The 13,012-nt window shown below is 43.9% G+C and overlaps 1 protein-coding gene across 15 annotated transcripts in view; it reads left to right on the forward strand.

Annotated features, from left to right (window-relative positions):
• SORBS1 (sorbin and SH3 domain containing 1) overlaps positions 1 to 13,012 on the forward strand; it is an 862,221-nt gene that overhangs the window by 764,174 nt on the left and 85,035 nt on the right. For 8 of the 15 annotated variants that reach the window (XM_069610575.1, XM_069610581.1, XM_069610576.1 and 5 more), the window contains one exon: positions 3,636 to 3,734. The exons of the other annotated variants lie outside the window; for them this stretch is intronic. In XM_069610575.1, coding sequence (XP_069466676.1) covers positions 3,636 to 3,734 — 99 coding nt within the window. The remainder of the gene's footprint in view (positions 1 to 3,635; positions 3,735 to 13,012) is intronic. 15 annotated transcript variants of the gene reach the window in all.

Genomic DNA, 13,012 nt, shown 5'->3' on the forward strand with positions numbered 1-13,012 from the left:
ATCCTCATGACACTCATGCTGTGATTTGTATACTGGTGGAAGTAGATGGGATGCTGGGAGAAGATCATTAGGAGAGCGTCACCTGTGAACTTATTATTAACTATTGCATGACGTTATGCGTGGCCCATGCACCACCCCCTAGCAGACCCCATTCTGCATATAATCAGACCCTTCTTCCTGCGCTGGTTAAAATACTGGAGAGAAACATTCGCTCACTTTCGCAGACCACATGTTTTGTAAATGTTGCTTTTATAGGACGTTGTTTGTTTTTCAAGCATGTGCAGCTAGACTTGGATTGTCTTTTCCAGACAGATTTGGCAACACTAAGGGGAGGACAATCATCGTAGCCTTTTAAGAAAACATTTGCAAGCAATACCTGAGAGAGTAGGACACAGCGTCCGGGATGCCTAAATGTATTCTAATATACGAGATATGTTTGTGACATGTATTTTATCACTGTATTCCAAATCTGTAACGTGTTTCTTGGTCATTAGACAAGATATTACATGGTGTTGCAGCACACAGATCTGTGCCAATTTAACCGTTACTGTGTAGAATACGTATGAGAAAATGTCCCAAAATGAATCTGGGGTACAGTGAAAGACTAACAGCAACATTCCTCAATGTTCAACGTTGTTGAAATGATCTTGTGCTGCTTCATTTCTGTTTTCAAACTTGGACTGGTCTGTGCATGCTCAGATATTCATTGCATATCCTGCTTTAGTTTACTATGCTCGTTCCCATGCCCATGTTTCATTGAGCCGGTCTCTTTGCAGCCATGAATGGTAAAAGCAGAGCTATTGTATCATGGCTTTAAGTACTTGTTCTGGTCGGATTTATTTTTAAGGGGAAAACAATGGAAATCACTTTTAAAATGCATACAGTAGTCTAGATGGAAAATAGTATCAGATATGACAGTGAGTTACTAGCAATCACAATGAATCACTGCAGATTAATTTATTGTAGAATTAATTTCATAGGAACTGAATTCTGCCCATTAATGTCTGATCCACATCAGCTTCAGGGTCACCCTTCATGATTCCTGATGGATCCTACAGAGCTTCATAAATGATTGGTTGAGAGTATTTCATTTTTTTCTTCCAAAAGAGCTATGCTTGTGAAGAATACATCAGTTTCTTCACACTACACTACACAATATCAGTATATTAAATACTGATATGTAAACTTAAGGAGTATAGTGTGTGGGTCGGTAGGTGAATGTTCTGCACCTTTACCTTATTTCTATAAAAATTCAACCATTAGACTTAGTTCACTATTAGTTTATTTCCAAAATTGATTCGGTATGTTGTGTGTTACAAGAAGTGCCAACATTCTCCAATTGGAGGCACGTGAATATGTTTCTTCCATACATTTTCATTCCTGCTATGGCATTTGTTTTAAAAAATGTTTATTGTATCTGGTTTACACAAAGTAAACCTTTACAAAACAAAGAAAAACATTTTCACATTAAAAACAACGAAACATATAAAAACAGTATGCATAAAATATAAGGAAAAAAAGAGGAGAAGGCTTAGGAAGACAGAAAACCAATAACTTAAATACCATTTTCAAATTCAGCAATCAAAATAAGCAAAAATAACCCTTATCTTGAGTTTCCCATCATTTTTTCTTTTCATAAGTCTTTAACAAAGGTCTTAATCAGATTCCACTTTATTTCTGCCTGTTGCTACCAGACCGCAAACTTCTGTTAAGAAATTCACCACAGCCAATTTAAGCGCATTTAGTCTACCATGCAACATATTCCACCACAGAGTCTCAATGTCCACCATAGAGGGGCCGTGGACGAATCTACCGAAAGCTGCTAGCCGCTGTGGAGCTATTGCTTCGCAGTCCAAGAGTAGATGTCTGAGCGACTCAATAGTCGTTCCACAGTAGCAGAAGCACAAGGGATATGTTGTCTCGATCCGGATCTGATTTCTAATATTTCCCCCGTAAGGAGAACATTAAATCTAAATCTTAAGTAAACTATTCTCTTTAGCGGGTCTGGAAATTTAATCAGATAGGATTCTAACGTACCTAATTGCTTCCCCTCATGGCATAGTTGCCTATAGATCTTAGATTCACCAACCACTTTCATTGTCCTCATCCAATCCAACCATTTCAGCCTTTTTTTCACACCCAAAGGGTTAGAAAGCAGAGTCACATGCGAATAATCAATATTTTCAAGAAGATTTAAACATTCTTTCTGTAAATTTAGCAGCCATTTTGATTCAGTAGTGCCATTTCTCAATCTATTTCCCAATTGATCGTAAAGTGAGTTTTTCCTAAACATAATCAGATTTCGATATAATGACATTCTTTTCCACCATACTCTCATATTAAGGGAGAGAAGACCTAGTTCAAAATGTATTGCTGCCAGGGGGACACTTTTCGGTAGGTAGTAAATAAGTATTTTTTCGCCATATTTTAGATTCTAGCTTCTCCTCTAATCGAGTGGTTTCAAAAGGTAGAATTTCAAAAACATATATTAATTTCGGTGCACTTTTTATTTATTTCTTCTTTTTTTCTATTTATCTTGTTGTTCCACTTTTAGAGATGAATATCTTTCATGGTGGGTTTCTTTCAGGATGGCGGCGTCCAACACTTGTGCAAAGTAAGAAATAAATAAAATGTGCACTACTCATTTTTATAGTAATAGAGCAAAGGCACAGAACGTTCACCTACCAACCCACAAACTATGCTACTTTATGAATTGACTGACTATTTAATATCAGTCCAGGTTAGGTATCTGCAGCCAAGCCATAACAATCGCTTATTTAAGAAACACAACACCCGAGGTTGGTGCACTACACAATATTTAGTCTCTCAATTCTTAAAGTATACTAAAGATATGGGAGTAATCGTAGTAGGATTGATACAGAATAGCTCATGGATGTATCAGTGAGGCTAAAACGAAAGATTGTTCTATATAAAATGAAATCATACTAAGTGAAATTTGGTGATATGGTGAGACATTGGGGTGATGCTTTTATAAATACGGGCCTCAAAAATGTAATTTGTGTAAGTGGTATCTACAAATCATCGAATTATATTCAAGTACTTGTTGTACCAACAATACATGTCACATGTCTTAATTTCAAAACTTGTAGATAAAATATGAAAGCTATTTAGGGCTTTCTCTGGATTCATCCTCTTCCACACCGCCCTCTCCCCAGATAGGCCGGCTATAATCCCCTTGTTTTTGGAATCCTAATAGGAACCTTGAGCATTTCAGCCCAAGTAAAAATGAAAGCACCTACCATCGCTACAGGGTTTGCATGTTGTGTTACCACTACATATGAACATAATTAAGCCTCTATGTATAAATCCTAAAACATCACAAATATTTCTCAACAAACATAATTGTGTGAATTCCTTTATAGAAATTGTTACCTTTATTCCAGAAAGTATTGTTGAAAAAGAATAATATCTGAAAATGAGCCCAAATACCTGACCGAAACATGTACATGACTACGCAAAATATGTAATTTATCAGTTAACAGACTACATACCCGTTTTTTGGATGGGGGGTGTCTTGCAATTGTTGTGCTGGGATGTACTTTTGTTAGATGCATTGTATGGACCATCATTCATCTGCTTATTAATGATTTCTTTTGCCGTCATTATTCCATTAGTCTTTCCGGACAGAAGGTGGACATTCAGAAATCACTTCCAAAAGCCCTGTTATGATTTCAGACTCCCCGGTTAATACACTGAACTCTAATTCTATTGTGGTAAGCCCTGCTAAATACCTTTTACTATTCATGCATTTTAAAAACTATATGTATACATATGTATATATGTGTGTATAAAATATGTATTATATACACTAACATATATGTATGTATATATGTACATACACACACATATATAAATACACATGTATAAACACACATGCACACATTAGATTCAAGGTATATTTTTTATTTATAATGAGACATGACAACTTTTTATGTGTATATGTATGTGTGTGTGAGGGTAATATATAGTGGTGAAGTATTTAACACATACAAAATGACACTCGAATAGCTTAAAGTTGACACAAAGGCATGGATAGAGTTGTAGACATCCATACCACAAACATTATATTAGCTATCTGCTGATTATGCCTCCATTTGCAGCCATCAACCACTGATTTTTTCATGGTATCATTGACTGCAATGGCATGACCTTTAAACTAACTGAAGTGTGTGTGTGTGTGTGCGTGTGTGTGCGTGTGTGTGTGTGTGCCTGTTTAATAGAAATGTGAATATGACGCAAGCACTCTCCTTGAAAACTTTGAATAGTTATGTCACATGGTACATCATGGACAAATAAAGGCACATAGCAAGAAACAATCCATAATCTATCCCATTAATACAAATACTACCATTTCCTAATTTTTGACACCATTTACCCACCCTCAATCCCTCCTTTTCTCACTGTCTTTCTCTTTCTTACTTTCACACTTTCTCACTTCTTCTTATCCCTATGCCTTACATCTTTCCGTGCACTAACTTTGCTAATAGGCGTTCAACTAAAATGATTAATTTCTACAAAATATAGCTTCACCAGTAGCTTTATAAACTCAGACAGTATGAAAACATTTGAATTTTTTGCATAATGAACTTCACCCAAAAGAGGCTGACATAGCATAAGATGCATACTATTTGGCAACGGGTGTACCTTGGTTTTAGAGTGCCTCTCTAAATGGAGTATGGTATGTGCCTCATGATTGTGATGTATTGGACACAACAAATAGAAGTGTACATCCGAGAACTTGTTTAATTAGGCACATCATTTTGTAACCCCCTCCCAGTTCAGGGCTTACACTAAACACTATCAATAATTCCTACTGCAAATGCATACAAAATATGTATTTTCTGACTAGTAAATGACATGCATTACTTACCGTAATAGCATTTCTGATGATTGTATCTGCTTAGATTCACATGCTGTGCACATGGTCCGACATCCAGTGGTAAACGCAGAGTATTGCATCTTGCCTTTCGGGGACCGAAAGGGGACGTCGGCATAGGCGTGTCTGTAACACTATCCCTAACGTGACGTGTAGTATACCCAAAATCCCTCACGCGTCGAGCTCACTCCGATTGTATTTTTTCTGCCATGAGTGAGCCCAAGGCTATTGTGAGTAAGTACATGAAGAGAGAAAGTAGTAAGACGTCTATGTTCCTTCCACCCCGAGCGGGGAGGTAGGGAGGGCGCATGTGAATCTAAGCAGATACAATCATCAGAAATGCTATTACGGTAAGTAATGCATGTCTTCTGATGCTTGTTAATCTGCTTAGAATGGTGTGCATAGACTAGCAAGCAGTACCAGAGTTGGAGGTGGGTTGTGAGAAGGAACAGTAGAGAAAAGATGTCATAGTACTGCTTGTCCCACCTGAGAATCAGACCTAGAATGAGTGTCTAGGCAATAGTGTTTTTTAAAGGTGTGTACAGAACTCCAGGTTGCCACTTTGCAAATGGACTCTAGGGGAACATTTGCAATGAATACTATGGAAGCTCCAGTGCCCCGAGTAGAGTGTGCTCTAGGCTTGAAGGGCAGTTCTCTCTTAGCAAGAGCGTAACACGGTGTGATGCATTTGACGATGCACCTTGAGATAGATGATTTAGAGACAGGACCCCCTTCTCTACCAGCTGCCAGTGAAACGAAAAATTGGTTTGTTTTCCTCAGTGGTTTTGTTCTTTCCAGGTAGAACATGACTGCCCTGCGTACATCTAGTGTGTGTAGGCTTCTTTCGGCCATGCTAGTGGGATTCTGGAAAAAGGTAGGTAGTTCAATCGATTGGTTCACATGGAACTTCGAGATGAATTTAGCCGTGAATCTGGGATGTGTGCGCAAAACTACCTTGTCCCTGTGGGCTGTAACAAAGGGGTCTAGAACTGAAAGTGCCTGTAGTTCACTAACCCTTCTGATAGGAATGATAGCCACTACGAAGGCCGTTTTATAAGTAAGGTCTTTTAGACTTGCTTTATGCATTGGCTCAAAGGGAGACCACATGAGCCTGGTTAAAACCACATTTAGATCCCATCCAGGAGCTGGGTGAGAAATGGGAGGATACATTCTTTTAACCCCTTCCATAAATGCCTTAATCACCGGAATCTTCCACCACAACACCTTTTGTTGTGATGTGGGGTAGGCTGAAAGAGCAGCCAGATGAACCTTCAGGGAATTGAAGACCAACCCTGTGTCCAACAAATGGGTTAGGTATAGCACAATGTGTGTGGGTGAGCAATCGATGGGATTGACACCCTTGGTTTACACCAGCTACGAAAATGTTTCCATTTGCTGGCATAGCAATAATGGGTGTTGGGTTTCCCAGCTTCCCTGAGTATGTCCATGCACCTCTGAGGGAGCTGTAGGTTTCCAAACTCTATGACCTCAGGAGCCAGGCTGCTAAGTTCAGAGTTTGTGGGCATGGGTGTAGGGTCTCCTCCCTGTTCTTAGACAACATGTTGTACGGGCAGGGTAGTTTTACTGGTGGGGAGAGGGACATTTCCATCAGATGAGCGAACCAGGTTTGGCAGGCCCACATGGGGGCCACCAGTATCATGGTAACTGGTTCCTGGTGCATCTTGTGCACTATCTTGTTGAGAAGGGGAGTCGGGGGAAAAGCGTAGACACATTTCCCTGACCATGTTCCCCTTGGAGCGGTTCTGGGGATACCTGGAGGTGTAGTCTTGACATTGGGCGAACAGGTCGATCTCTGGTAAGCCCCATTCTGCAAAGACGTTGGACACAATGTCTTCGTGCAGATGACATTCATATTCTATGGGCAGAGGGAAATCTCTGCTGAGTACGTCTGTCAGAAGATTGAGTTCCCCTAGAACATGTTGGGACAACAGAAACATCTTGTGTTTGAGAGCCCATATCCAAATGTTTTGGGACAGCTTGCATAGCCCTGGAGAGTGAGTGCCCCCTGTTTGTTCAGGTAATACATGCTGTAGTGCCGTCTGTTAGAATCAGCACTGTCTTCCCTTGTAGTTGCATCCGAAAAGCCTTTAATGCCTTGATGTGATATGGCATTTATAACGCGCCTATACACAAGTGTTTCAAGGCGCAATGAGGCATGGGAGGGGGAACAAGGGAGGACAGACAACGATCCTACTAGGCCAGGTGTCATTCAGATCGCGCAAGTGCATGGGAAGGGGAAGGAGGAGAAGTGCGAGGGAGAAGGGGGAGACGACAATGCAGTACATGGGATAAGAACCAAACTAACTAAATAAATAAATAAATAAATAAAGATATATATATTGTGTGAAAGTACGGCCCACAGGTGGCAAGTGCAAGGAAGGGCAGCCATTAGGTGTCAAGTGCTGGTGGTGGGACTGTAGGGATACAGAACCAGTCCCCAGGTGCCGGGGAAGCCGGGAATATGTAATACAATAAAGAGCAAGATGATACGTGTTGTTTACTTGCCTCCAACCCCCTCACACAGGAACTCTATAAGGTTTTCCAGCATCACTAGTCCTGAAAAAATGGACTGTCTGCTATAACTGATTTACACAAATGTATAACAAGTTTATTATTCAAATAATTTAAACTGAATTTAAACAAAAACACTACCCTCACCTAACACAGTGTACTAAACATTAAAAAACAAATATAAAACAAATGTAAAACATCAAATAACTTATTTATACGACACAAAAGATATCACATAACACACAAAAAAATCTCAATGTGTCACTAAAACAACAAGCATCCCAACATGTTTCTGTTCTTAACTGCCCAGTTCAGGCGAACATTCTTCAGGGGATACATTTAAAAGCATCCACTAATCTCTTCCACACCGTGTTGAAAGGGTAGATTCAGGCACCCAAGAGGGTAAAAGGAAAACAAACTCCAAGCCTGTAAAAATAAAGGAAAGGAGAAACCTAATGAGTTCCAAAAAGGGAAGGAAGTACTACAAAATGTAAATGGTGGCATGGCACAGGGATTATGCCACACTCACAAGGGTCCCAAAGGGTACCCGCAGATTTACCTTTAAATGGTGAAACTTCAAAGCACGTCACAGAATGACAAATTTGCTGGTTTCCCTCCAAATGAGAAATCAATACTTCAACAAAGCGTCACAGTCCGCTAGAGTATCGCCACACCTAAGTAAGACTAAACTCCTCTACACCAGTTGATCCTGGGTCTGTTCCAACATGGCCCCCTTGGTTGTTGTACTCCTGATTAACTTCGAGAAGTTGAGTCCTTTTTTTGTGTTGCTGCACAACCATAGACACATTGAGATTTTTTTGTGTTATGTGATATCTTTTGTGTCGTATAAATAAGTTATTTGATGTTTTACATTTGTTTTATATTTGTTTTTTAATGTTTAGTACACTGTGTTAGGTGAGGGTAGTGTTTTTTGTTTAAATTCAGTTTAAATTATTTGAATAATAAACTTGTTATACATTTGTGTAAATCAGTTATAGCAGACGGTCCATTTTTTCAGGACTAGTGATGCTGGAAAACCTTATAGAGTTTTTGTGTGAGGGGGTTGGAGGCAAGTAAACAACACGTATCATCTTGCTCTTTATTGTATTACATATATCTATATCCCCGTGCAGGAGTGCGACTGGCAGGGGAAGTGACCTGGGCCCAAGTTCAGCGGGCGACCAGGTAACCAGTGTAAATTCAGTGTCAGCCAGGAAGTCAGTAAGGGAGAGGAGGAGAAAAAGCAGAAGCAAAGAGAAAGGTTTTGCGGTGCTTCCGGAATCGAAGATGATCCTCCTCAAATTTCAGGGAGGCGGGGAGGCTGTTCCAGAGGGAGGCACCAGCCGAGGAAAGAGACCTACCACCAACTCGTTGCTTGGAGAAGCGAGTGACTCTGAGGGAGTTTGAGGTAGATGAGCGAAGAGCTCGAGAGGGAAAGTGTTTAGGGAGAGAGAGTTGAAGGTATTGAGGCCCCAGGGCCCAGAAGGTCTTATGGACGATGCAGAGGGTTTTGAACTTAATCCTCGCAGCCACTGGGAGCCACTGCAGAGATTTCAGTCCTGGAGAGATACGATCTCTGGCTTGAGGCCAAGGACAAGTCTTGCGGTCCTGTTCTGGATAAGTTGCAGAGGGTGGAGAGTAGAAGCAGGCAGATTTCGAAAGAGGTTGTTGCAATAGTCCAGTTTAGAGAGAATCAGGGCTCTGGAGACAGTGAGCTTCTGGGGGAAGGAGAGGAAAGGAAGTATACCTCTGAGGAGGTGCAGCTGGTAGTGTGACTTCTTAGAGACGTCAGAGATGTGAGGAGAGAAGGAGAGTGTAGAGTCGAAGATGACCCCGAGGTTTTTAGCCTTGCAGGTGGGAGCAGGAAGAGGGTCAAGGGAGGCCGGCCAGAGAGCTGAAGGGAAGGAGGGAGTGGGTGTGCCGATGAGGAGAATCTCAGTCGTACTGGCATTAAGGCAGGGGTCATTGGCAGCACACCACTCCTGGATAGCAGACAGACAGTCAGAGATGAGGGAAGTGGAGGAGGAGGCAGAGGGTAGTCTGAAGATGAGCTGGGTGTCATCCACATAACACTGAAAATTGGGACAGAGAGCGGCGATGCGGTGGGCCAGGAGTGTCAGGTATTGGTCGAACAGCCAGAGAGATATGTTAGACCCTTTGGGGACACCACAAGTAGAGAAAAAGATAACAGCGAGGAAGGACCCAAGTTGGACCTGGGAGGGTCGGTCAGAGAGGAAAGAAGTCAGCCACGCTTGGCAGGCAAAGAACGATGGTCTGGAGGGTTGCCCAGAGCAATGCCAGAGGTCAAGATTTATTCTAAACCTTCCAGCCATCAACTCTTTTGTTTTGCTATAGCCACGCCAGAGCCTGGCCGGTGATACCGAAGTTATCATGGAGATGGTTGAGCAGGATGGCATGGTTAACAGTGTCAAAGGCAGAAGAGAGATCAAGCAGGGTGAGAACGCAGGATGCGTTAGAGTCAAGGTTGGAGAGCAGGTCTTCACGGATGTTCAGGAGAGCAGTTTCCGTGCTTCTGGCAGCTCTGAAGCCAGACTGGTGGTCATGAAGACAGCCGACAGATTTAGTGTGGAGATTGAGCTGGGAGATGGCCAGTTTCTCCAGGAGCTTGCCCATGAAGGGAGTGATGGAGATTGGGCGATAGTTGGCCGGGCAGGAGGGGTCGGCAGTGGGTTTCTTGAGAAGGGGTTGCACAAGGGAGTGCTTCAGGGGGGATGGGAAGACTCCAGTGGCGAAGGAGTGATTACAGAGATCAGCCAGGTGAGGAGCCAGGGAGTCTATGTGGTCCTTGATGGTTTTGGAGGAACAGGGGTGAACCTGTTTCGACAAGACTTTCATAGATCGGACTTGTATAGCAACCTTGTCAGCAGAGAACAGGGGAAAGGCATAGAAGGAGGGGGGGAGAGGTGGCTGCAGAGTGGCCAGAGGAAAAGCAGGGAATGGGGGGAGGGGGTGGAAAGGAGGAGAGAGAGGACAGGATGTCCTGAGTTTTAGAGACGAAATGTGAAGGCAGTGCCGAACAGAGGGCCTGGGAGGGGACAGGAGAGGTAGAGATGGTTGGACGCTACTTGTGAGGACCACACTCCATGCGCTGTCTGCTGAAGCAGGTGAGCCCCCCACCGCGTGAGAGATGTGTCTGTCATGAGAGTAGCTTCCACTGCAAGAGTGGTGAAGGTTTTCCCCTTCAGAAGGTTTTCCGTTGACCACCACCGCAGAGAGAGAACGAGGGCTGGTGAGACATCTACCAGATCTTCCCATTGTCCGCTGGCCTAACACCAATGGCTGTTGAGCCACTCTTGCATGGGATGTATGCGCAGCCGTGCGTGGAGAACGAAGTATATGCATGATGCCATCATCCCTAGCAAATAGATGGGTTCGCGCACCATCACCTCACGACTGGGTACATTTTGAGGGATCTGTAAAAGCATGTTCTGAACCCTCTCGTTGGATGGGAAGACGAGGCCGTCTTTCATCTGGATTAGAGCCCCCAGAAATAGTTTTACTTGACTGGGGACTAGACTGGATTTTTTCTCATTGATGGAGAATCCCAGACTGAACAGAAGGTCTACGGTCCTTTGGGTGTTCAAAAACATGTGTTGTACGAGTCCCCTGTTATGAGCCAGTCGTCGAGATAAGGTTACACCGGGACGGATAGTCTGCGCAGGTGTGCTGCTGCTACTGCCAGTACGTTGGTAAACACCCTTGGCGCAGAGGCGATGCTGAAGGGGAGTACTTTGAATTGGTAATGCCCTATTTCAAAGGGATTGTGTCCTCCGACGTATTCCTCATCTTAGATATCTCCTTCCAGCTCTGCTGGCCTCGGAAATTTTTTTCTCTAGAGGGCGCTGCTCGTCGACGTCCTCCGAGTCGATGTCCCTCGACAGCCGCCGTATTGACGTCGACGTCATCCTGCCTATAAAGGCCGCGCGCAACGTCCGTTGCTCAGTTACGTTTTTCCGCACTTACTCAGTGCCTCGGAATACCGTTGCTCAGTTCTTAGTCAGATTAATCCTATTTACCTCGAGTCATTCGATCCGTACTTGATGGCTTCCTCGTCGGAACCGACAACTCCTCGATCCGGCTTCAAGAAATGTCGAGATTGTGGGAAAAAGATGTCGTTGACTGACCCTCACAGAGTTTGTCTGTGGTGTTTGGAAGCTGAACACCATTGTTCGGAATGCGAGGACTGTATGTCCATGACAGCTAAGGCCCTGAAGGAGCGTAGGGGGAAGCTGGAGAAAGGTAATACTTTTAAAGCTTCTTCTTCGTCGACGAAGTCGAGACATTCGTCTCCCCGTCACCATTCGCGCTCCAGGTCTCGGAGTGGGTCTCATCACTCCTCGAGATCGAAGCACTCGAAGAGGAGTCGTAGAAGATCCCCTTCTCCGTCTTCCTCTTCCTCTGTTTCGCCAAAAAGAATCCCTTGCCCCACGAAACATAGTTCCCGGGCTGAATGGGAGGAATTCCGCAAAAATATGATGAGCGTCTTCGAGAAAGCGGCCTCGACCCCCTCGAAGACTGCCGAGAGCGATGCTCTGGTTGAAAGAACCGAAGGTTGAAAACGCCGCGAGTCGCAGTACCCGGCGAAGGAAACCTCTCGAGCGCGTCTCGAACCCTCGAGTAGGACTATGACCTCCAAACCTTCCTCGAAGGTTCCGTCGACGCCGTTGACGATGGTTCCATCGACGTCGAGATCGATGTCTTCGACGCCGTTGTCGAAGGGACCTTCGACACACGGGTCTGTCGACTCGACGCCAGCTTCGACACCGGCGTCGACGCCAAGAAAAGTCACGGTTACGACACACCCAGTGACTATCCCCAGGTCCTCGACGTCGATGGCTTCGAGATTGTCGAGTAGAATTCCAATTCTGTCGAGGTCTTCGAGGCCTCCGCCTTTGTTTTCAACGCCACGCTCGAAGCCTTCGACGTCGGCGTCGACGACATCGACGTTTTCGAGGCCGATAATGACAAGTTCGGCACCCTCTGCCTTGGAAATGGGATTTACTCCCTTTATGAGTTCAGAACAATTGAGAACTATGTCCTCAATTTTGGAAGAGGGTGAATTGTCTGAACAGGAAGACACATTTGTGTTGCAGGGACCTGTAACCCCAATTAGAGAGGAATTTTCCTCTGAAGAGAGCAGGTTAAAGGATCTTCATGATTCCTTACATGAGGCAAGTGGGTTAGACACTTCCCCTGAGGTGGAGTTTGCTAAGCCAGACCCGGGGGAGCATGCTGAAACCCCCTATAGAGCCTTAATGGCCAGGATCACAGAGTTCATGGGGTGGTCTGCACCTTCACAATCTTTCCAACAAGATGACCTCACGGATATTCTTGACAAAGGCCCACAGGAGGATCCTGTGGTGCCTTTTCATAAAGCTCTTCAGAGAAAGATCATGACAAACTGGGAAACCCCAGATGTAGTACCAGCAGTAAATAAAAAACTGTCTACAAAGTACAGGGTATCTTCTACAGACCCAGAGTTTTTGTCTAAACACCCATCCCCAGAAAGTCTGGTGGTATAGGCAGCATCCTCTACCGATGTCAAGACTGCTTATCCTACCG

This window comes from Ambystoma mexicanum, chromosome 8 (genome assembly GCF_040938575.1).
Source record: "Ambystoma mexicanum isolate Mex_15411 chromosome 8, UKY_AmexF1_1, whole genome shotgun sequence".
Lineage (NCBI taxonomy): Eukaryota > Metazoa > Chordata > Amphibia > Caudata > Ambystomatidae > Ambystoma > Ambystoma mexicanum.